Here is a 23440-nt window from a genome sequence, read left to right on the forward strand (position 1 = left end):
TTATATGTACACCATGATCCAGAGGATCGACAGTTGACTACTGCTCACCGTTCTTAATTTCTCTGTAACTCCCAGTGCTCACCTTCATATCTTCAGGTAACAGTTAGGATCAATTTAGTGATCAGTGACAGAGCTGGTTAACTGTATCCTAGGATTACCATATGTCTGGGTTTTTCCAGACATGTCCTCCTTTTTGGTCCTTTGTCCTCCATCTGGGCAGGTTTTTTAAAATGCAAGCAAACGTCCAGGTTTTTGCTTTGCCTCTGCTTTTGCTCAGGGCTGGGGGCAGTGGGGAAGCTGGTTGGCTGTCGGGAGATAACTTGCTCTCCACGTGGGCCGGGCAGCAGCTGGAAGGGGTGTGTGTGTGTGTGTGTGAGCAAGCTGCTTGGGCAGCAGGGCTGGGAGGGAGCAGGGGCTGCCTGGCAGAAGTGCAGGGCATGGGCAGGACTGGGGGTCAGGAGTGAGGGGCACCAGCAGGGCTGGCAGGAAGCAGGGGCCTGCAGGTCGGGAGTGTGGGGCACTGGCAGGGCTTTGGGGGCAGGGGACTGAGAGGCAGGAGTGAGGTGCACCGGGGGGAGCAGGGAGCTGCGGGTTGGGAGTGAGGGGCACCAGCAGGGCTGAGGGGTGGGAAAGGGGCTGCAGGTTGGGAGTGAGGGGCACCGGCAGGGCTGGGGGGGGGGCAGAGGGCTGTGGGTCAGGAGTGAGGGGCAACGGGGGGGAGCAGGGAGTTGCAGGTCGGGCGTGAGGAGCACCAGCCAGCAGGGCTGGGGAGTGAAAAAGGGGCTGTGGGTCAGGAGTGAGGGGCACTGGCAGGGCTGGGCAGGCAGGGGGCATATCGCTGCCCCCACCACAATCGTAGAACCCCTCCCCCCACAGGTGTCCTCTTTCTTGAAATTGGAAACATGGTAACCCTACTGTATCCTTCATTTTAGGGAAATGGATTGTATAATTTAAGTCTTTCCTTGCTGATTTCTGAGTTTGACATTGTAAGGGAGGAGAGACTTATAGGTGTCTTCACTCCCTTACTTATTTGTGTTACAGGAGATGCCCCTGTTGAGATTGGAGCCCAGTGCACTAGCTACAGTATAGGCATTTGTGAGAGATTATATCTGTTCCAAAGATTTTACAAAAGCTAAGAAGACAAGGAGGGAGAGAGAGTTGCCCCAGGTGAAGTGACTTGGTCAAGGTTACACAGCAGGTCAGTGTCAGCATTAGGTATAGCACCCAAGTCTCCTGATTTATAGTCCAGTGTCCCACCCTAAACCAGCTTTTCTTAATCTTTTAAAACATTTTAGGCTAATATAAGTAAACATGCTTCTGCTGTAAAAAATTCCCAAGAGTAGGTTGCATATATCTTAATAAGAATAGGCTGGCCTTTTTGCATTCCTTAAACAGTACTGAATCCATGTCAATGATTCTTGCATTGTAAAGTATCATCGGCATTCGAGTTAGCACCTATGAAGAATGAGGAAGTTAATACTTCAGAGCCATTGTTTCAGGTTGCCTGCAGACAAGATAAAACATCAAGGGGGAAGTAGAGGGAAATATTGCATTAGATCACACTACAACGTATTTACTGCTTTTCCAGCATACTTCACATAACTAGGCACTAGAAAATAACCACAAGCTGCTGGCTGTTTAACCGACTGTCCCTCAAACAGCTCCTGCTATATTGCAGAGCCTCTGCACTTTAAAATGTAGAACCACTGTTCAGGGTGTAATTCTCATGGATGCCTGAGGGATTTCTACAGGTAACTTTCATTAATGCAAATGGGTTTTAGATATGAAATCCCTGCATACTCTGCTGTGCACATCTTCTCTGTGGTATTTTCCTCCTAGCCTCTCTTCCATAGGAATGAAAATCTCCTTTGTCAAGTGGATACAAAACTTGCCACTTGTGACACAGCAGGGTGATTTTTGTGTAGAATTATATAGGTCAGGGCTGTCCAACTTCTTAGCAGTCAGTGACTGTCCAATACAGGGAATGCATGCTGTGGGGCCCCTGGCCTCCCCTAGCCTACTCAGCTGTAAGCTCCCAAGTGGAAGAGCAGCTTCCACCATCACTGCCTCACCGTGTGCATGGACAGGCAAGCAACCACTCACCTTCTTGGTCTCAAACTCTCCCACTTCACTATGAAATGGGACAGGGTCTCCCCCAGGAGCGCACCCAGGCTGGTCAGCCCCTGGGGATGGCAGCAAGAAGTGCAAGGCAGAGAAGGGAGGGGAGTCCCGAGACCCTGGCTGCAGCAGCAACCGTAGCCAAAGTGATGAGGAGAGTGATCACCAGAGAAAGTTTGGGGGCCACAGATTAGCTGTGTAGGCAGCCAATTGAAAAGCCCTGATGTAGGTGCTTTCAGTTCCTAAAATTAGGTAAAACTCAAGGTACACATCATATAGCTCTTCACATCCAACATGGGTTAATTATTCCTTCGGATTTTGGTAGCTTCACTTGCAGACATTTAACAAATGTAGCACTTATGCTCTCAACTCTATCCTTTATCACTGACTGAAGAGGAGTCACCAGTGCAGATAGTTTTCTTACAAATGACCTGCCACCTACACATTTGAAGTAGGTGGGATAATGTAGTTCTGTTAAGGCTTGTAAAATGATTTGAGATCCTCAGGATAGGCACAAAGTGTGAAGTGTAGATAAGAGTCCAAAGAAAGAGCGAGTGAGAAAGTTTTCTATCCTAAAATTCATTGACTCTCCCTTTGGCCTTGGCAAAAGAACATTTTGAATACTTCTTTCTGCTTTCCTCTATAGAAATGGGCATTATTGGAGCACTCACAGATTCACTAGTTTTACTAAAAGTGTTTATGACCCAGGTAATTCAGACTCCTCTTTCACAGAGATGTTATGTGGCTTAATAGTGGTTTTACAAAGATGTGCTAGATTATAACTATAGAAATATTTGTTTCTTACATAGCTTCCTGCTTGAGTGCCATCACTGGTAATGACTTAAGGAAAAAAAAGAAAAACAATGCTGAGATCTATAAAGTAAAATCTTTCAGGAGAAAATGTCCATTAACCTGACAAAAAATTGAAAACTATCAGGAACAGGAGCATGTATACAAAGCCAGCTACACAGCTAACCAAGCTCCTTTCTGTACAGTGTCAGACTTGTGCTATATCACAGGAAACAGTGCATTCATAAAAACATTTATGGCTTTCAGAATGAGCACAACACAGATCCCTTTTGTTTAAAAGACAATGGAAATCTTCCATAGTTTGATTCTTTTAATTGATCTGTAGTTCCCACTCTGACTTGAAGTCATATTTTATTTTGCCGCAGTAAATTTAACATATACTCTGTCATCCATTTATGGGAACCACAGCCATTTTAGTGCATTATAATGCAGTCTGTCTGCGGTGAGGGGAAACGAGGCCTTTTTTTCCCCTCAGTCGAACAAGGCACTGGAGCACACTCCTGGGAGTGCCTTGTCAAAAAGCCCAAGGCCACCATGAATGAGCTGTAAGGGAGGGTTAAGGTGATTTCTGCTCTTCTGGTGGAGTAAATTCCTGTTTGCACATTCCTAATGCTAAATCATCCCTGCCACAGATTAATTGCTTACCCATGCAGTTTAGCTAATTAACACTCCCCCAAAAAACCTCCCAAACAAACAAAATACTTTGTTTTTCCTCCTGCTGCTGAAATGCACCACACTACCAAATATCTGATTATCTATAGCAAAGTCACAGGAAAGATGCTTGGGATACCCTAGGGGACTGAGAATGGGGTTAACATGCTCCTCCACAGGAAGACCACAGCTGCCTGTCCTTATTACAGGAACCTGCAGACTAGGGTGGGGTCAGTGCTGAAGCTGGGTGCTTGCAGTTAGTCTTTCTCAAAAGAGAGAGTAGTAAAGAGTATTGCGGAAGATGTTGTTGGGCTGGGAGCTCTGACATGAAAGATGTTGTTGAACAGCCTGAGGTGAGCTTACCTTTTTTTTTTGTATAGTCGTGCTTACTTTTGCATTTGAGCAGTGAAGCAAGCAAGTAAGTGAGGGTATTGTGTAGTTGAACACCCTGGAACTGCATTTTCTAGGTCTCTGCTTTTGCACCTACCTTTTCATCTCTTTCAAGTTATGGGTTGTACTCAGTGCAATTATTCAGACTTCCTCTGCTACTTGTAAAGCATGTTGTAAATGTTGGCTTGCTGTCTCAGTCTCCTAGAGCATAAGAAAGGGTGAAATCATCAGTTGTGCATCCCTTGCTCTGAGCACTGGCACAGGATCTCTCACAGGGGGAGGGAAAATATACTGTCAACCTAGGGAACTTGTGACTGTTGGTTTGATTTTTAGAAGCTGCCTGGAAAGACTGGTTGTACTATTCGGATGTCTTGAGTTCTGGACAGAGAGAATGACTGACTGTGGTGCTGAAACATGTGCTCAACCCCCCTCTAAACCATTTTCTCTTCCCAGTTACCAGGCTTGGGTGTGTTTGGAGGGGGGAGTGAGTGGATGTAGCCTGTTTCTCTGTGATGGTCCAGGGCTTGGTAAGGAGAAATAGAAGTGAACTAAGACTCCTCCTACTACTATTCCATGAGCTGCTGTATTATTTTTCTGAAGTTTCTAGGGTGCAGCATGTGCCTTCCCTTAAATATGCTCTACTCTTCAATTTCTTTTTTTCCCCATTCTGTTCTGCTTAATGTAGCATCCTCCACTCCTTTCTAGAAGGTCTGTCTGTATGTCTCATTTTACTGGTTTCTTTCCTCTTCCTCGCCCTGGTTTTTAACTGTTATGCAGGACTCTGAGTGCCTTCCCTTGTCTTCTAAACAGCAATAAAGGACACTGCTGGGAGTACTAGTGTAACTCTTTACTCTTGGGCAAGCCCAGTGTGAAACTCTCCTGAAGGTGGTATTTTATTTAGAGATCCCAGGAAGATTATTCTGGCTAAAAGGAGCTCCTTTCCTGGAGAAAGCAATAGGAAACACCTCATGCATTTAGCAGAAAAGATTAGCAATTACGTTCCTTCTTGCAGGTATGTTTAGAAGTAGGCTGATAATGCATATAGTAAGATGTCACAGTGATGTGATTATATGTATGTGTATTAGATGCCTATACTTAAGCAGTGACCCTCTCCTTCCCAGAATACCTAGAGGGAATAGACTTCTTGGAATGAGAGGCTACCTATTGGAAATCTATGAAGTATATTTTTTAAACTTAAATAATAAGCAATAAAGAAGTCCAGGCTGAATCTGTCAACTAAATAGACTAGGAAAAATGAGTTTTCACCTTCTTTCCCCCCTCCTACACCAGCCCAAGTCAGTGACTTGGAAGTGTAGATGCTGAAAATTTTCCCATTCCAATGAGGCCTTTGTGCTGGCTCTTGTTCCACTAATATGTTTTGAGAGATGCTTCATTAAAGATGCTATAGCAATAACATTTTTACTAGGAAAAGGCATGAATAACTCCACAAAAACTGTACTAAAATAAGGAATAAAATATAGGCAAAAATTGTCAAGCAGTGGTGTTTCTTTGAGAGCTTCCATTCTTTTCAATGAATATTCTGTAATTAAATTAGTAAAGACTTCTTATTGCCTAGATAACAGGAAGCATCTTGTGTTCAACAAGAATTAGTTTTTACAAATAAGGATAAGATCAATAGACAGCAATTTAACACAAGGTCAAAATTAACTTGATTGCTTTGCATGAATATGTAGAATATTGGATTCAAAGCCATGGGGGAATACTCTTATCTGTGCTCTTTTCTTTCCCCATACCAACTTGCTGAAAAACTCCTAGCTTTGCTGTTGAATAAAATATTACCAGACTCTTTTTTTTTTTTTTTTTTACCTTAAATTGTATTCTTATTCTCCTGGGATGTTGGATTAATAATTGTAGCTTGCTTTTAAAGGACAAGCAAATGGTTGCATACTGTGTCATTGGCCCCTTCCTGGAAGAAAACCTCTATTGTGCAGCTGCATTTCCCCATGCTAGCTGTAATGCTGGATATGCAAACATCTCCTACAAGTAATCCTTATTTTTTGTAATTCTTCTAAGTTTATCATATGAGGTTTTTTTCTTTTAATAGATTCTTCTGGCTGCTGAAAGTGCATTTTACTGCCAGTTGACTATAAGTTTATTTTCTTTTGTATAGAAGGATTCAGATACTAACATCTTGGATCCAGATGGCACTGTTGATTACAACCCACTCACTCAGACTTGCTTATGATTCTTCATTGCAGAGGGGCACCACTAGAAACACACTCCGAGTAGTGACAACCCTCTATAGCTAAGTTCAGACATTCAAAAAGCCCAAGGCTGAATCAATTCAGTCTTTGCTTATCAGTTCAGCCTAGGCAATTTAGAGAAATCTGCAAGTGAACTGACTGACTTCACTTTTCAAATCAGAAAGGCAGCCAGACCCCTCTCCTTTTGTTGGCCTGCTGGCAGAAGAGGGGGTATAACTGGGTGATCAGCTCCACTGGAGCAGAGAGCACAGCCCAGGGCCGCACAGAAGCGTAGGATGCTGGAGGACCATGAGTTCACTTGAATTGGGAGGGGGTCTGGGACAGAAGTTCCATAAACTGGTTTGACCTAAATCACTTAAATCTGATACTATATCCATCCAGGTTTATCTTAAACTAGTTTTGGCCATTTTGAAAGTGGTTTATGCGCACTGAACTTCTGTTCTGTTACAGGTTTAAACCAGTTTCTGATCACTTAAACCAGTTTATGTGTAACTTCTTTCCCTAGCCACTATGAACAAACTTTGAAAACTATCATTGTTAACTTGAGTTCTAGCAAAGGCTGTGACTTCAGTATGACTCTTTGTTTTTGGGCATGAACTTCCTTGATTTCTACCTGGGAAACATTTCAGGCGGGGTCAGGATGGTGTTTGGCGTTCTCACAAGAGAAAGGTAGGTAGTTGCATAGGACTACAAGTATAGTGCTGCTGACCCTAGCATGGGTTCTTTAGCTACCAAGTAGAACAGTGGTCAGAATAAAATTCTTATTTTGGCACTCTCCCAGATGTTGCTGTGGCTGATTGTACACAAACCTTTAAAGATATATTTTTTTCTGTGTACAGTCTTTAGTTTTCTATGACAAATGTACCTTCAGGAGCTGAATTTGGCCAACTTCTCAATGGTAGTTGCAGCAAGATGTGCTGGTGGGAAAGAAGCTAGTGTTCATGATGCTATATAATGCCTTTCTTTTTTTTTATAGTTTCACTGTTGGAATGGTTAGCATGGGTGGCTGGCTATCATACTGAGATGGCTGTCATATGAATTATGGATTATTATTATTCATAAACTAATTCTGAACTTGCTGAAGCAACACTTCCTTTCACATTGCAAAATCCTTTGCTGCTATAAGCCAAGAAGACTGGAATTTGAATTTCCCTTGAGTTGGGTAGAACTTGTCACAAGACTTGCATTTTCCTTTAAAGCACTTGCTTTGAAACCAAGGAGATGATTCAATATCCATTGCTTTTTAAGCATGTGCAGGCTGTACCACTTCTGCTCAGTGAAAGATTTATTGTGCCTTTAGGTGTCTTTGTGCCTTGTGCTACTTCTGGAGAGTGTTTACCAGAGGTGCGTTTGTTCTCCACTTACTGAAAGTACATCCAATTTAGGGTTACCATATTTCCAGCAGCAAAAAAGAAGATGCCTGAGAGGTGTGGGAGAAGCATATGATTGGCGGGGGGCAGTGATATGCCCATGCCCTGCCTCCTAAGCTCCTTGCCCTGCTGCCCAAGCAGTACCTGCACTCACCCACACAGTGTCTTTTTACCTGGCTTGCCAGGGCCTGCGTGGGGTGCACATGACCCCTGACCGCCAATCACATTGCCTGCTTCTGTCAGTCCCAAGCAGCCAGCCTGGGAGAGCAGAGGAAACAGCAAAAAACCTGGACATTTGATCTTGTATTAAACCCATGGGGATATAGCACAGGGGGCCAAAAAAAAGGATGTATCTGGGAAAACCCGGACGTATGGTAACCCAATGTGCAGTAGCAATGTAATCTCAATGCGCTTTTTTTTTTGGTATTTCGGATATAAAATAACATCTTGTACTTTTTCTAAATTGCCTGAGGAAACGGTACCATATCTGATAGCTGGAAACTCCATCTTTTATCTGTCACTTCATAGGACATAGTTCTAATCCACCACATAGAAAACACTAGGTTTTACAGTGTTGCAGCAGTTGCTGGTAGGTAGCAGACTTTGTCAATGTGGATAGGATGGGTACCTGATAGCTTTCTGTCCTTGACCTTTTAATATTACTTCTGCCCCCTCAAATGCTTGACACCAGCTATCTCAATGTTTTGACTGCAACAGCTTGAATCTCTCCTTAGGATGAAACAGTGCTGGAGAGGGAGCTGTTTATATATAGTGCATACAGAGTTATTTATTAAGCTTTGGAACATACTTAATTTTTGTTTCCCTTTTAAAAAAACTAATAGTTTCTAAGAGATTTCAGGCTTTTTCTTTGTCTTGCAGCCTTTTCAGTGCATTGCTGTAGTTCTCTAAAACCTGTTTAGGGTTGAACACAATCTTCCACTACATACTTTTGTTAACTGTCTCCCCTTCCTTTCAGCAGTGAACTATAAAACCCCCCTAAGGCAGACAGGATTATTTGGGTAAATCTGAACACTCCAGGAAAAGCACACACCAGCTGCAGATGTTTCCTCAGCTTGATGAAGGGTATTTGTACCAGAAAGCTCACAAAATAGAATTTTTCCAAATATTTGAGTTGGTCTAATAAAAGTTATCAGATTTACCCAAAGAACCAGTGGCGATGCGTAGAGGATACACGGGAGTGCACATCCACACCCTGAGAGGGCTGGTGCACCCCATGACCGGCTGCATTCGCTGCTTAGGCAATCAGCGGGATCAGCCACGGGGGGGGGGATCCCCCACGTGCCCCCTGACTAAGGTGGCACCAGTCGCCCATGCAACGAACCTTGTCTGCCAATGTCCTAAGATAAACAATGCTACAACCAAACCCCCAAAAGAGGTCTTTAAGGCTAGGGACAGACATAGTTCAAGCTCAGGCTGAACCTGATTCAATTGTTGCAGGTTAGTGTAACCTGCCTAGGCTGAATGGGTTTGTAACTGTACAGACATACCCTCTGGACTGAGAAAATGCAGGCATGTGCCTGCAGTGGCTCATACTAGATGCCAGGGTGCAGTAGAGCAGCCCTCCTTTCTTTTCCATAGTGCTGAGCTGAGGAGGGGGGCATGGACATGCCCCAGCAGGGCACTCTGATTGATTAGGGATGGGTGTAAACCCCGACCCTACCTGCTCCATCCTGGCTTTGCCCTGCTCGCTGCTCAAGAGGTGGGAGTATTGCCAGACCCTGCAGATTGAAAAGCTCAGTATCAACAGATGCATCTCCCGGCTTCTTCAGACTGTTAAAAATGACCTGGTTTTCAGACACCTTTCTTTGTCCCTTCTTGAAGACTGACAGATTGCACCCAGTTTATCAGCCCATCAAGCCTTCATTAGTTTCAAGCTCTTCTTATCTGCAGGGTGCATTTGCATTTGCAAGCCACCAGCTGTCTTCCTTTATTCCAGTGAAATTGGAGACCCACACAGACATCTCTCAGCATTAGCTAGCATGGCCAGATGCTGGGCCCCTAAGCTGGGATCCCTGCGTGGGAGAGGGGTAGGAGGCAGGGAATCCCTATTTGAGCAGTCGGTGGGGAGGGAACCCTGGCAGCTGCTGCAGTCCCTCAGCCAGCTGGAGCTGTGATTAGTGCTCTGGCTAGGAAGGAGAAGGGCAAGGCCACCCCTGCTCTGCTCCAGCAAATAGCCCCACCCAGCCCAGAGAGCATGCTGGGATGCTGGGGGACTCTGGTTTAATTTAAACTAGGGAGGGGCCTGGGACACATTACATAAACTGGTTTAACCCAAATCAGTTAAGTCTGATACTACATTCAACCAGGTTTATCTTAAACTAGTTTCAGCCATCTTCAAATTGGTTTATGTGCACTGAACATCTGTTCTGTTACAGGTTTAAACCAGTTTCTGATCACTTTAAATTGGTTTGTGTGTAATGTCTGCCCTAGCCTAAGTGTAGGAAGACTGTCTCTCATCTTTCTTATTGAAAGTAGAAATCCTAGGTGGTGGCCTCTTACTATTGTTCTATACTCACATTGGTTCCTTATAGCTGACTGACACTATCTGAAAGCCAGTATCTTACTTTATTTTGCCACTTGCTAAAACTGTGGAGATTTGTAAGTCTATATGGTGTGAGAGAAGAGTGCAAACCTGCCATGGAGTGTTACAGTACTCTCGGTGAGCAGGTTTCAAGAAGGAAGTGACTAGCTACAACTCTAGGCTTTGTAGCTACTCACCTACCCTACATGTTTTACAAGTACCATGTATTAAACGTGCCTTAATTAAAGAGGAGTAACTGTATGGCTCAAACTACAGGTTCCATTGGGGTACTAAATTGACAATATTACTGAATGGATTGTAAACAGCAAGTGCAGTGTAAGAATAATAGATGATTTTTATAGCAATCTAAAAAATGCATCTACAAAGTGAACTCCATAGGGGTAGGTTGTCCAGCATATTTAGTATTCGAATGCCCCTTGAATAATAACTCAGTAATAGTGAGGCAGTGCTCATGTATAGCTCACTAAACCATGACCCTGAATGGTATTAACATACTACATCTGTAGAATGAAGAAGTGTCTAGAAAGACCTTGCTGTGTTGCACTGTGCAGAATTCCTGTTAATATAAGGGTAAGTGTCAATGGTCAGTTCCTAACATGCTCCCTCTTCCTTTCAACAGCTTTCATTTCTTTGGATTCAAATCTCTAGTGATAAAGGTAGTCTGTTACTAATGACTGTTTCATGCTCAGCCCCAGTGGGGCCACAGATTTTTGCACTTCCATTTTTTAAAATTATTTTTCTTATAAAGGCATAAGATCTCACCCAACCACTTGCAACTTTACTTGGCACATCATTCCTTGTTTAGTGATCAGCATGGATTTTGCTACTGCAAAGATACAGCAAGGTTTTACCATCAGGTATTTACAGGTGCTCCCAGACTTTTATTGTGTCAAGAAGAAGGAATGCTTTTTCAGGGAAGAAGGTTATTTCATTTAGATTTGCAGCTATTGCCTGAGATTTCTCATGGAAAAGGACCCAGCAACATCTAGTCTAGACTACCCTCTCCCCCACCACTTTTGCTATTTAACCACCATTAACTCCCCCACATCCAGTCTATTCTCCCTATGTTACATGCTGATTGAAGGCTAAATCTGCCCTGATAGATCTTTTTTTTTTTTGGCAGTTTTCTTAGTTGCTCTAGTAAAAGGTATCATCTCTGAACCAAGAGTTCTAGTTTTTTGCATTTTTTTTTTTTTTTTGTCTCAGACCAACATGGCTACCAAATATATCCCTGGTTGATTTATGGAATTTTCAATCCCTGTCCGTGTTGGAATAACTATCCCAATGCTGGCACATTCAAACTCTTGACAGCTTGTCTAAATCTTACTCTTTCATACTTGGTTCTATTTGTGCTGGATGTAATTTGAGTGAAGTGAGATAACAAAAGCACTAAGACTAACTATTTTTGGCCTTGGCAGAGCCTTAAGGCTAATAAGCAGAGTGCAGTTTGAGTAAGCCATGAGCAAGCTTTTTATAGACAGTAGATGTTTTAAAAATCCTTCTATTAGGGTCATGCCTTGATTCATTCACTTAATTCTAGAATTAAATGTCATGTTTGTCTCATAGGCAGGAAAGGTTCTTTGGGTGAATCTGATATCTTTTATTAGACCAACTTAAATAGCTGGAAAGCAATTATTAAGCAAGCTTTTGGGTTCAAAAACTTTGTCAAGCTAAGGAAGTTTCAGCAGTTGGTGTGTGCTCTTTCTGGATGGAATGAAAAGTAAAGAAGCCAGGGGCTGGTCTGGTGTGCGTACAAGGCAGGTAGTCAGTGAAAATGTAGATTGAGGAGTCAATGGGTGAGAGACAGGCTGGTGGGGGGGGGGGGGGGTGGCAGGGGAAGAGAGAGAGAAGGGGGATGAATAGTGGAGAGAGACCTGGAGTCAGTTGCCAGGCAGATTATAATGTGTCATAAATCCAATGTCTATGTTTAGTCCATGATCTCTAGTATCCAGGAGGCTGATGAAATGGAGCTCATAGGCTTGTCTCTCGGAAGTGTTGTGTAAGTTTCCCTTGAGGATCAGGACTGAGAGATTGGAGAGAGAGTGGCCCTCCTGTGAGAAATGTGCCCCCACCGGTAATTGGGTATTTCTATCTTTGATAGATTTCTGGTGTGCGTTCATTCTGGTGCGCGGTTGTGGTTTGGTCTCTCCTACATATTTTCCATCAGGGCATTTGGTGCATTGGATGAGGTATATTACATTTCTGGAGGTGCAGCTATAAGATCCTGGGATGCTGATGGCTCTGTTGTGGGGTGTAGTAATAGTGGGGGTGGTGGAGATGTGTTGGCAGGTTTTGCATTTCTTGTCCTGGCACGGTCTGGATCCTTTTGGTGTGTTCTGGGCTTGAGGAAGTTTGCTTCTGGTGAGGAGGTTGGCGAGGTTCGGTGCTTGTTTGAAGGCTAGGATGGGTGGCTGTGGGAAGATCTTTTTAAGAATAGGGTCTCTTTCTAGTATGGGTTGCAATTGTTTGAGGTACAGGTTTGTCTGTACAGGTTCGAGGGAGGGGTGATACGTCATAACCAGCAGCGTAAGATTTGTGGGGGGTTTTCTTCTGTACTGCAGCAGTTCTTCATGTGGTATCCAGTTGGCTCTTTCAAATGTGACATCTATCTTTCTGGAGGAGTTGGGTGAAAGCCTTTTTAAAATTGGTGAGGTGGCAATCCCGGGTGCTCTCTTCAGTGCAAATTCGGTGGTATCTGAGGGCTTGGCTGTATATCACAGCTTTTTTGGTGTATTTAGGCTGATTGCTGGTTCTGTGCAGATATGTATGTTGGTCTGTGGGTTTCTTGTATAACGTGGTCTGTATTTTATCATTCTGGATACTGATCATTGTGTCTAAAAAGGAGATGTTGGTGCTGGGGTATTCTAGAGAAAGTTGGATGGAGGGATGGTGATTTTGAATTTCTGATGGAACTCAATCAGAGATTGTATGTTTGCAGTCCAAATTATGAAGCTGTCATCAATATATCTTAAGTATAACAGGGATTTGATGGTGCAGTTCTTGAGGAAATCTTCTTCCAGATGGCTCATAAAAAGGTTGGCATACTGTGGGGCCATTTTGGTGCCAATAGCTGTTCCCATCATCTGGAGGAAGTGTTGACTATTAAAAGTGAAATTGTTGTGTGTGAGGATGAAGTGTATAAGGTCAGTAATATCTTTGGGTCTGTATTCTGAGTTTGTAATCTTGTTCCTGTAGATATGCAAGGCAGGCTTGGATGCCATCCTGGTGTGGGATGTTGGTATATAGGCTGTTAACGTCCATGGTGGCTAGGAGGGTGTTGCTAGGAAGGTGGTCTATGTTTTTAAGTTTCTGTAGAAAGTGTGTAGTGTCTTGTACAAAACTGGCTCTTTGGGTGATGAGCGGTTTTAGGATTGATTCAACGAAACCTGATAATTCCTCATTTAGGTTCCCATGGTTGGATATGATAGATCTGCCAGAGTTCCCTTGTTTGTGGATTTTAGGGAGCATGTAAAAAGTCCCCGGGTTAGGTAGCGGGGGGATCAAGGTCTGTAGTTGTAGTCTTGGTGGAAATGATTTGATGGTATTGTTGAGTTCCTTGGTGAAAAGAGGAGTAGGATCTTCTTGTAGTTCTTTGTAGTCGGTGGTGTCAGAGAGCTGCCTGTTGGCTTCCTTTACGTAGTCTTCACGGTTTGGATGACTATGGCTCCTCCTTTACCTTCTGGTTTTATTACTATTTGGTGGTTAGAGATTCTATGGCCTTTTTCTCTGGTAGAGAGAGGTTGTTATGGTGGTATGTATTGCTGATTATTTCATTGTTCATTCTCTCCCTGAAGCAGTCAATGTAGCGGTCAAGGTTAGGGTTTCATCCACTGTGAGGTGTCCAATCTGATTTTTTTGGGGGGAGTTTTTTTGGCATTGATCTTTTCCTGAATGTTGTCAGAGGATGAGTTGTTGTTGGGAGTGGGTTCAGTTTGGTCATGGAAATATTCCTTGAGGCAGAGGCGTTGGAAGAATTCTTCTAGTTCTCCACATTGAAGTATTTTATTAGGGTATTTTTCTGGGCAGAAATTTAGGCCTTTAGAAAGGACAGATTTTTCAGTTGTGGTAAGCGTGTGTGTAGAGAGAGTGATACAATTTGTGGATTGGTTGCTGCTTTAAGTTTTTTATCAAGTCTGAGGTTGGAATGTTGTAAGGTGTTGGTGGTGGTTCTCTGATGGTTGTTTTGTGGCTGGGGAGCTTGTTCTTGGAGTAATTTGTTCCATTTCTTCTTTTTATATAGGATCAATGTTGTAGAAAGTTTTTCATAGTCTCTTTGTATCCACTGTATATTGTTAGGGAAGATGATTGTCTCAGTCTGTCTCAAAATAAAATCTCTTTTCCAGAGAGAATATATTAAAGGCCCATTTGGGAAGGCAACTAACAAAACTAAGATTTTGCTGTAATAACAAAGGCTTTCAGAATTCAGTTGATGATTACAATAAAGAAAACCACATCATTTAATTTTAAAATGGAGGGCTATTGAGTGCATATTGTGTCCCAATCTAATAACCTTAAAAATTACCTTGGGGACATCAATCTTGTATTTTGATTTTTTTTCTTAGTGCTAAATATGGGGCTATAATGACATGCATGTAATGATATGCACTAGTATTCCAAAACTCCAGCTTGGTTCGTGATTCGTTATTCTGGGTTCTATAGGAAGATGTGCTTCCTGCCGCAAACAGCACAAGTCTTTTAAAAAAAATGAGTGCATATCCTCCACCTCTTCCCAAGACCCTATTTTAATAAATGACCACTACTAATTATTGCTCTGAATACATAACTTGGTCACTTCCTGCCCTCCTTCCCCCCCACCCCACAAACTGTTTGTATGGGAATGATGGGTGTATGTCAGTTTCCTTTTGTATGGAGAAAATTGCTGTGTTTTGTACCCTTGGGTTAAGTACAGATGGTTAAAAAGCCTGAGGCTGAATCAATTCAGTTTTTGCAGGTTAGTCTAAGATGCAGAGATTAAACTGGGAAACAACTACACAGACATTCACTTCTGATTGTGGAAATGCAGCCACTTGCCTGGAGTGGCTCGGGCCAGGAGCTGGGGTGGGGAGGGGGGCTCTAGAGCACACTCCCTGGCACATAGCCAACAGGAGTTGTGGGTTCACTTCCTCTTCATGCTGCCCCTGAGGTCTCTGGGATGTTCAGTCCAGAATCACAACAGCAGGACTCTGTAGGGTTGCTCATCACTTCCTCTTCCTGCTTCCAGTTCCCTCTGGGATTTGTAGTCCACTGTTGCAGTCAGCAGTAAGTTTTTGGGGTTTTTTTTTTTTTTAGCAGGGCAGTGCAGGCTAGCTCTCTACTCGGGGTGGGGGGGGAAGGCGGGGGGGAGGAAGTTTAACTCTCCTCCCTGGTCCCAGACCCCAGCTGGGGTTTGCCTGGGGGGGGAGGGGCAGTCCCTGCCTCTTTCCCCTCACCCTCTCCCTGGCTTCTACCAACCCTTATCTGCTGGAGCAGAAAGCATAGCCCAGCTCAGGGCTGGAAAGCATACTGGGATACTGGGGGGATCTGATTTAACTTAAACCAGGAAGGGGCCTGGGACAGAAGTTTTTCATAAACTGGTTTTACCCAGGTTGGTTAAGTCTGATAAACCCAGTTGAATGCAGTATCTTAAACCAGTTTCAGCCATCTTGAAACTGGTTTATGTGCACTGAACTTCTGTTCTGTTCCAGATTTAAATCAGTTTTTGGTTACTTAAATTGGTTTATGTGCAACTTTTGTCCTTAGCCTTCAAGTGTGCTAGAATCTTGGGTTCTGACAACTACAAGATGAAGCCTTTGACTTAGCTACGCTGGATTGCTGTCTGTTGTCTCTGTATGAAATGAGTTATCGACTTGATCTGGCTCATGGTAGACAAATTGGTTGCTTTTGAAGAATGGAGTTCAGCATGAAGGCTGTCTATCCCCTTGAGCTGGGTTGAGGTAAAAAAAAAAAGTGACAGAAATGGCTGGTGCCCATATTGTGACTGTTCAGTTGGCGAAGTACAAGGCATTAGGCTGGCAATCAGTTGATTTCCTTGGTCTTGCAAACAGAAATTCTTCCTGTCTTCTGATTTTGACTTAAGACCAGTGAGACCTAGTCTCTTGATCTTAAGTGAAGTACTGCATGTGGCTGCATTGTTACTGTCCACGTATTTGTTGGAAATATATTCTTTGTTCTGAGTAAGTGATATCTAGTGACTTATTTATTTTAAGGTGCCTCATCGCCAGATATGGAGCCCAACTATGGGGGAGGCTTACTAGATATGGTTAAAGGAGGAGCAGGGAGACTCTTCAGCAACTTGAAGGATAACCTGAAGGACACCTTAAAAGATACTTCTTCTAAAGTCATGCAGTCTGTTGCCAGGTACAGTAAAACTAACCATCACTTTACACAGCTGAAATGAACACCATAGCATTGGGTGTTGCTTGGAAACTCTTATTTGTGGCTGGTATTGGACAAAATGTCTAGATAACCAGGTACAAGATCACCTTTTCTGACTGAGTTAGTCCTATTATTAAATATTTGGTCTCGGGGAGCCTGAGGTCATTAAAATAAAACTTGTGCATTCATCCTTGAAGTCGCATCAACCTCAAATTTGGATAAGACCTTTTCTATCAAGATCTTGACATCTCTCTTTTGCCCTTCTGCAGTCCCACTTCTGAGCTACACCTAGACCTTTGTTCTCTTCCATCTGTTATCACATAAAGCAACCACCTCTCCTAACACTTCTGTTTACTTAGCTGCTGCTGTTCCTATCTTTGACTATTGGTTTAAAGATAATTCTGAGGATTTGTTTCAAGCTGTTGCCATTTATCAGTTGAACCTCACACTACACAGTGGTGCTCACTAACTGTTTTTGTAGTCTTTCAATGTGGCCATGTTATACAGAATGCAGCTGTGGAAGGAACTGACTCTACAAGTGACCTAAATTTCTATTAGATGTTGCATTCAAGGCAGTTTTCTTGGAAGAGAGGAGGCTCCTTTGGAAAGTGTGTGATAGACTTGGGACACACAAATACAGAAAGGAGAGGCTCTACCAGGCCATTCTTAGTGAGAGTTTTGTGTAGAGACTTGACTTTTTAGAGCATGCAATTAGTTTGTCTTTTAACATTTGTTCTTTCCTAATAATAAATCTTTCCTCACAAAGATTCACTGTCATCTTACCTTCTGTAATCGCTCATCTTCTGTATCTAGGTATATACATTAACACCTCTCTCTCTCCTACTTTCTTTCCTTTAGTTACACCAAGGGAGAGCTAGATATTTCTTATGTTACCTCAAGAATCATTGGTAAGTGTTGGTTATTGGTGTGAAATAAAATCATGGTGTTTCTCACACCAGGGTTCAGGAGTTAGATAATAACATGGTCACAGACTGTATTCATTCTTGCTTTTCTCTTTCTCATTGGCAGTTATGTCCTTTCCTGCTGAAGGCGTTGAACTAGGATTCAGAAATCATATTGAAGATGTACGGACGTTCTTGGATTCAAGACATCCTGACCACTACACCGTGTTCAATTTGTCACCGAAGTCTTATCGTAGTGCCAAGTTTCATAATAGAGTAAGTGCACGTGTATGTAGTGAGGGGAAGTTGGGATACTTATTCAGTATTAAAGTGGATTTTCCCTCGCTCCCCCCCTCCCTTAGAGAATGAATTTCAAAAAGAAAAATAGTGTGGTTTAATTTATGACATTTTTGCTATCTAATCCCATCCCCTGTAGTGCTACTCTTTCTGTTGGCTCGTTCGCCTCTTCAGTATTTGCAAGGAAGAAAAGTAGCCAGCATATCTGGAAACTAACTACTTTAAAGGCTACAAGTTTTGCCTTGATTATTTTTGGTGTTGGATTTGCTTGTTTGTTTTTTGGGAGGTGGGTAGGGGGGAGAAGGAAGAGAGCAATGACCATAGGGTCCATTGTCTTAGTTCTTTCCTGACAGTCTCCCAAAGAAGCTGGGAACAGCTTAGAGATGAAATCCAAATACAGATTTAATCGTGAAAGCAAATATCATAGACCCCAACATTTCACATTCTTTGGTGCTGCCTGAGGATTAGTCAAACAAACAACAAAAAAGTGGGCTGCTGGCCCCTGCCTCTTCAAATCATTTGAACGTGCACAGTTTGAACACGGTTGCACTTGGTAAGGTAGCACTCTAAGCAAATAAAATGCTGCATAACATGTACTTAATAACCTAATTACAGACCAGCAGGCAGATATATAATTACAGACAAAGTAAGTGCATAATTATGGACTGCTTGAAATGCATATTATAAGAACTGAAAAGCCATTACTATTTACAATCTGTTGCATTGAGGCTTAGAAGATGTTTAGTTTGAGGGTCATTGGTCATATTGACATTAATTGCCTCTCATAGAATGGCAAAACACAATTGGGACTAATTGCACGTGCAGTTTGCTGGCAGTGTGGGTTTTATTTTTTTTAAAGCGTGATGCAAAAGCATCTGGGGGATCCATTTTAGTTTGCATGATTACAATATAAATAATAGTCTAGTAGACACTTGCCATACTTCATGACGCAAGCACTCAATGAGCACTTACGTTGACAAATCTGAATAATTATTCCGCCAGATGTAGTCTTAAATAAGACTTTGTAGCAGACCATAAAAGTAGCAACATAGACAAAACTGGTTGCTTAGGATAGAAAACAAATGTTTACAGGGATGGTTTTGTGATTTTTTTTTTTTTTTTTTTTTTTTTTTTCTATAGATGCATATACAGTTGATACTTCATATAAGTGGCCCTGACTCTGGCCAAAAAATAAATCTTTATATATATTTTACACCCATCTGCATCCCCCACTCCCTGTCTTTTAAACTGAAGGGGAATGCTGGCTGATTTCAGTTCGGCATTCTACTGCAAAGATTGTTCTTCAGACAATTATGGGATTTTTGAGCCCATGCTGAGCCATCAATCTGACACAGATTTTGCCTTTCTTTTATGACTCTGTATTGAAATGCTTGGGTTTCATCTCAATTCTTTTATAATCAAATTAATTTTTGCAGTAAAAATTTTACTGGTGATGAATCAGATTTCCCATCAGTTAGGAATGAAGACTGGTTGAATTCTCTTAACTAGCCAGTACTGTAAGCTCACAAACTCCACTTCAGTAGATCAACAGAAACAAAAAGTGATGAGCATGTCTTTAAAAACTAGGCCATAGCTTTGAGGGCTAATTTTCCAGCTCTTCAACCATGTGACCTAGTGCAGGACTTCTTGTAAAGAAACTGTAATGGTGAGATTTGTGTATGATAAATGACTAATCAAGATGATCTGACTTGGACCCTAATTTTTAAAAAAATCTATTGCCAGAGGGAATGCATCACTTTCACGTTATTATGACAAGAGGATTTTTTTCTGCTTGTGCACTTGGATAATTTATGACTCCTTTTTATTGAGCAATATTAAGTATGAGAAAAGAGGAGGTGGGGAGAAGGAGTCTAAACCACAAATCTGCTTTTTTGGGAAATGCCTGTGCTCTGACAGAAAAAGTCTGTGGAAGTGTGCTTTGAGTAAGCTGTTTTCTGAAGCTTGTTTTTTGCTTGTTCCTTTGTGATCCCATAGGTGTCTGAATGTAGCTGGCCAGTGAGACAGGCACCCAGTTTGCACAATCTCTATGCTGTATGTAAGAATATGCACAACTGGCTACAGCAGAACCCCAAAAATGTGTGTGTCATCCATTGCATGGTAAGTTGGCCAGTAAGTTGCTGCCTCTGAAAAATCTGGCAAAACTTTGATTCCCAGGAAACTAATGTGCAAGGATAATGAGAAGTTTGTAACAGTGAATAAACATAATGAGCCAACATGCAATGGTGTCTTGCCTGCCCCACTGTCCTGGGGTAATTTAATACGCAAATCCTAAACTGTAGAATAAAGATGTAATGGAAGTTTAGTGAATGTACAAAACCGCCATGCCCCTTGTACTGTATCCTTACATGTTTGCTCATCACTAGAGAACCATATGATGCCCACTATAATGGCAAATGGTGTCAGCAGTGGCTTTGACTGTTACCATGGTTGGTTATGATGTTTTCAATGTAGGCTGCTTGCAGATGTTAAACAAACAAAAAATGGTGCTTTAAACTTGGTGTGCTTTTGTGCCAAGCCCAGCATATGCCCAGAAGAGGCAGCATGTTAATTGGACCCAGCTCGCCCATGTATAAATAGGATGCTTTAACAGGGCTTTTTTGGTACTTTTATCTAAAACTGATTCAATCAGCTATTAGATTGCACAGAATTATCTCAAGAACAAAAAACCCCACTGAAACCCATGATATACTTTGACTTGGCTCCACAGTGTCTATAATACACTGCTTCTTTCGGTAAAGCGCATGGGTTTTTTTAATGTCTGCAAGCAGTCATAGATTCTAGCTTGAGACTGATTAGGAGGAATGGGGAGAGAACTTCAAATGATACAAAAAATATCCTGCCATTATATTGTGGGTCTGTGCTGAAAACTCAGTGCAATAACGGACTGTTTGATAAATGACTTGGATAAAAGCAACACTAAAGGCGGTGGGGGAAGGAGGGGGAATTTTGGCTGCTGCTTCTGTTGGCTCTGTGACTGAAGGAGATGGGCTGCTGTTTCACGAACCTTGACAAACAAATCTGTTGATTTTATAGGGTCTGTTACAAACCCATAGGTATGGAAACCCATTTGAGGTTTAAGCACTGGTAAGAAGTTGAGGAAGACAGTGGAGTGGGACATGAATCTGTGATCCGTGGTTTGGCCTGTAGAACCTTTTAATATTGAGAGTGGGGGATGGGAAAGAAAAACTTTATTTATTTGTTTCTCTGCCATTGAATTTGCAGGGCTGGCAGTTCTTTGCAGCATAAATTTGAAATATCTGGGCAGATTTCATGTGCAAACTACCCTGAGCTCTGGAAGTTTCTCCTTTTCACAGTAGAACTACACTTGCATGGAAACAGTCAGCTTCTCCAGACCATGCAGGTTTCCTTCCCTGAAAGGAAAGCTAAACACATTTGCCTCCCTCCAGTCTGACAAATAACAGGCCTTGGAGTCTTAGGATCTTAAAGGATCTCAAAGGATCTTAGGGTTAAAAGACCTCGTCTAACATCTCAATTTGTGCTGCCATAAAATGTTTATGCCAGCACACATTGTGAGTAAATAGATATTGCTATCCTTTATCATACCACATCAAAAGAACATCAGTGACACCACAAAAGATGGCAGTTAGTTCTGCTGCTTTATTGTGGTGATGTCCATTAATTGTGTGGTGAGAGAGTGTGGGTAGCCTGACCTGCTTGTACTCTCCAGGCAGGTGGTCTGGGGGGACTGAGGGCCCATCAGCTCTCTCAAGCACCTTCCTACTTTCTCCACTTAAAGGCACCCTAGGAAATCTTGGAGTGCCTGTCCATAATGGGGGGGTGGAAAAGGGAAGTGTCCCTGGCTCAGCAGGGGGCAGGTCTGGCTATCACAGGAACAAGTCTAGCTGAATGGAAGAAGCAGGGGGATCACATCACCTTGTCCTGCACTGAGGAGGGGCAACATTTCACCCAATGAAGCCAATGAGCTGTATCATGACACGTGGCACAGTGGATTTGTTTCATTCGGTGACCATCTATTTCTGGCTCTAATGACACAGTGGTTTTGTAGGCAAAGACGGGTTCCAAGAATAATGTTCAACAATAAGCTTTCTCAACCAGATAAGTCCTGAAGAGGACCATTCTACTGTGATATGGGACACAAACCTGTAGTCCCTCTTCAAGTGCAGATTTAAGTGTTTCTGAAGTGTCGGAAGAGTTCAGTTGTCCAGATTCAGCTGGGTATGAAGGTCCAGCATGCTTCTGCTATGGCAGATACTACATGATGGCTGGCTTGCTTAGCAGATGTTGTTAAACAAATAATTACAAATATTTATAGGGTGCTTGTAATATTGGAAGCAACACAACTTCAGAATGTGTAGTTAGTTCAAAGATAAAACTTGCTCATGGGCACTCAAGGGAGACCTGAGCCTCAAATTACTTTAGCTGAACCATATCAGACCTGCTGTGGTATCTTGAATCAGTTTTTTTGGAGCATTAAAGCACTGAAGGAAGACTTTGTATGAGCTCCTCTTAGCTATAATGCTGGCACATTAAAGGATCTTTTGGAAATGCTTATTGTGATTTTTGGTTGTGCTGGAGTGATGTTGCCATGATAGTTCAGAAACCATGTAAGAGGCAAGAATTTTTGTGGGTAGTATCTTTTATTGAACTAACTACATAGTTGGGATAAAGTGAGATGCAAGTTTTTGAATGCAAGGCATTCTTCAGTGTTGTGGCTTTGCGTTTTACCAGCCACCTAAAGGGTGCCTCTGATTTTTGCTGTGTGTATTTTATCTAACAGGATGGTCGTGCAGCCTCAGCAGTTCTGGTCAGTGCAATGTTCTGTTTCTGTCATCTCTTCTCTAATCCAGTCCCTGCTGTTCAGTTGCTAAACTCAAAGAGACCTGGGATAGTACTCTGGCCATCTCACAGAAGGTAGTGTATGTTATATAGATGCAAATCAGGCAAACCTGAAACATTAAGCATGCTTAACTTTGATGTATGTGTGATAGTGGGTGGGGGTGGCTTCCATCTCATTAGTAGGTTTAGGCTTGTAGTCCACAAATGCGCAAGTTTATTTCATTTAAAGTTCTAAATGAGACTACTAACATGCATGAAGTGGCTTATGCAGTATTTCCAAGAACAGGGCCGTATTTGTTGTCTGAACAATCATGGAGAAGTTTGTATGGTCTAAAATATTAAGCAAGAGGTGAGAGCTGGGAATTTCTAAGTACTAAACTCGGATCCAGTAACTCTAGCTTGCTCTGTATTTAAGACAATTTATTTAACCCACGTGTCCTTGCAATAGTAGTGACTAGTAACTGAAGGCTATACATATTTAGAATGGGTTTTTTTCTTAATTGCAAAAACCTGAACACAAGTTTTAGTTCCTTAGACCTTCCTGCTCTAAGGATGACAATTCTCTAGTTCTTGATCAAGACAAATCTCAAAACCCCTTTCATTCAGTAAGATTTTTCTTATAATAGAAACAGTGTGTTGGCAGATTCTCTCAGAGGAAACAGGAGAAACTGCAATGACATGTGTAGAAATATTTGTTTAATCTAGTATAAGATAAGCATTTTAGAAGTACAGGTGAAATAATGGATGACTTTGAAAGAAGCACAGCTATTTACTGGCCCTTCTTGGAACTGAGCCATATTGTTCTCTTACTTTCTCTAAAGTGCAGTATAAAAGCATGAGGCTGAAAGGGAGTAATGTGGAAAGAATGTAAAATTTTCTCCTTCTGATAGTCTTTCTCTT

At 42.3% G+C, this 23440-nt stretch overlaps 1 protein-coding gene across 4 annotated transcripts in view; it reads left to right on the forward strand.

Annotated features, from left to right (window-relative positions):
• The window catches only part of DNAJC6 (DnaJ heat shock protein family (Hsp40) member C6), a 72411-nt gene that overhangs the window by 15785 nt on the left and 33186 nt on the right, over positions 1-23440 (forward strand). For 2 of the 4 annotated variants that reach the window (XM_019489178.2, XM_059727913.1), the window contains exons 2-6: positions 16334-16484; positions 17361-17410; positions 17532-17680; positions 19697-19819; positions 22482-22615. In XM_019489178.2, the coding sequence (XP_019344723.1) occupies positions 16334-16484; positions 17361-17410; positions 17532-17680; positions 19697-19819; positions 22482-22615 (607 nt within the window). Of the gene's footprint in view, positions 1-3683; positions 3933-16333; positions 16485-17360; positions 17411-17531; positions 17681-19696; positions 19820-22481; positions 22616-23440 lie in introns of those variants that run through there. The other 2 variants (XM_006262546.4, XM_019489182.2) reach the window with 2 other exon arrangements.

The sequence above is a fragment of the Alligator mississippiensis genome, chromosome 5 (assembly GCF_030867095.1).
Source record: "Alligator mississippiensis isolate rAllMis1 chromosome 5, rAllMis1, whole genome shotgun sequence".
In the NCBI taxonomy this organism is placed as follows: Eukaryota; Metazoa; Chordata; order Crocodylia; family Alligatoridae; genus Alligator; species Alligator mississippiensis.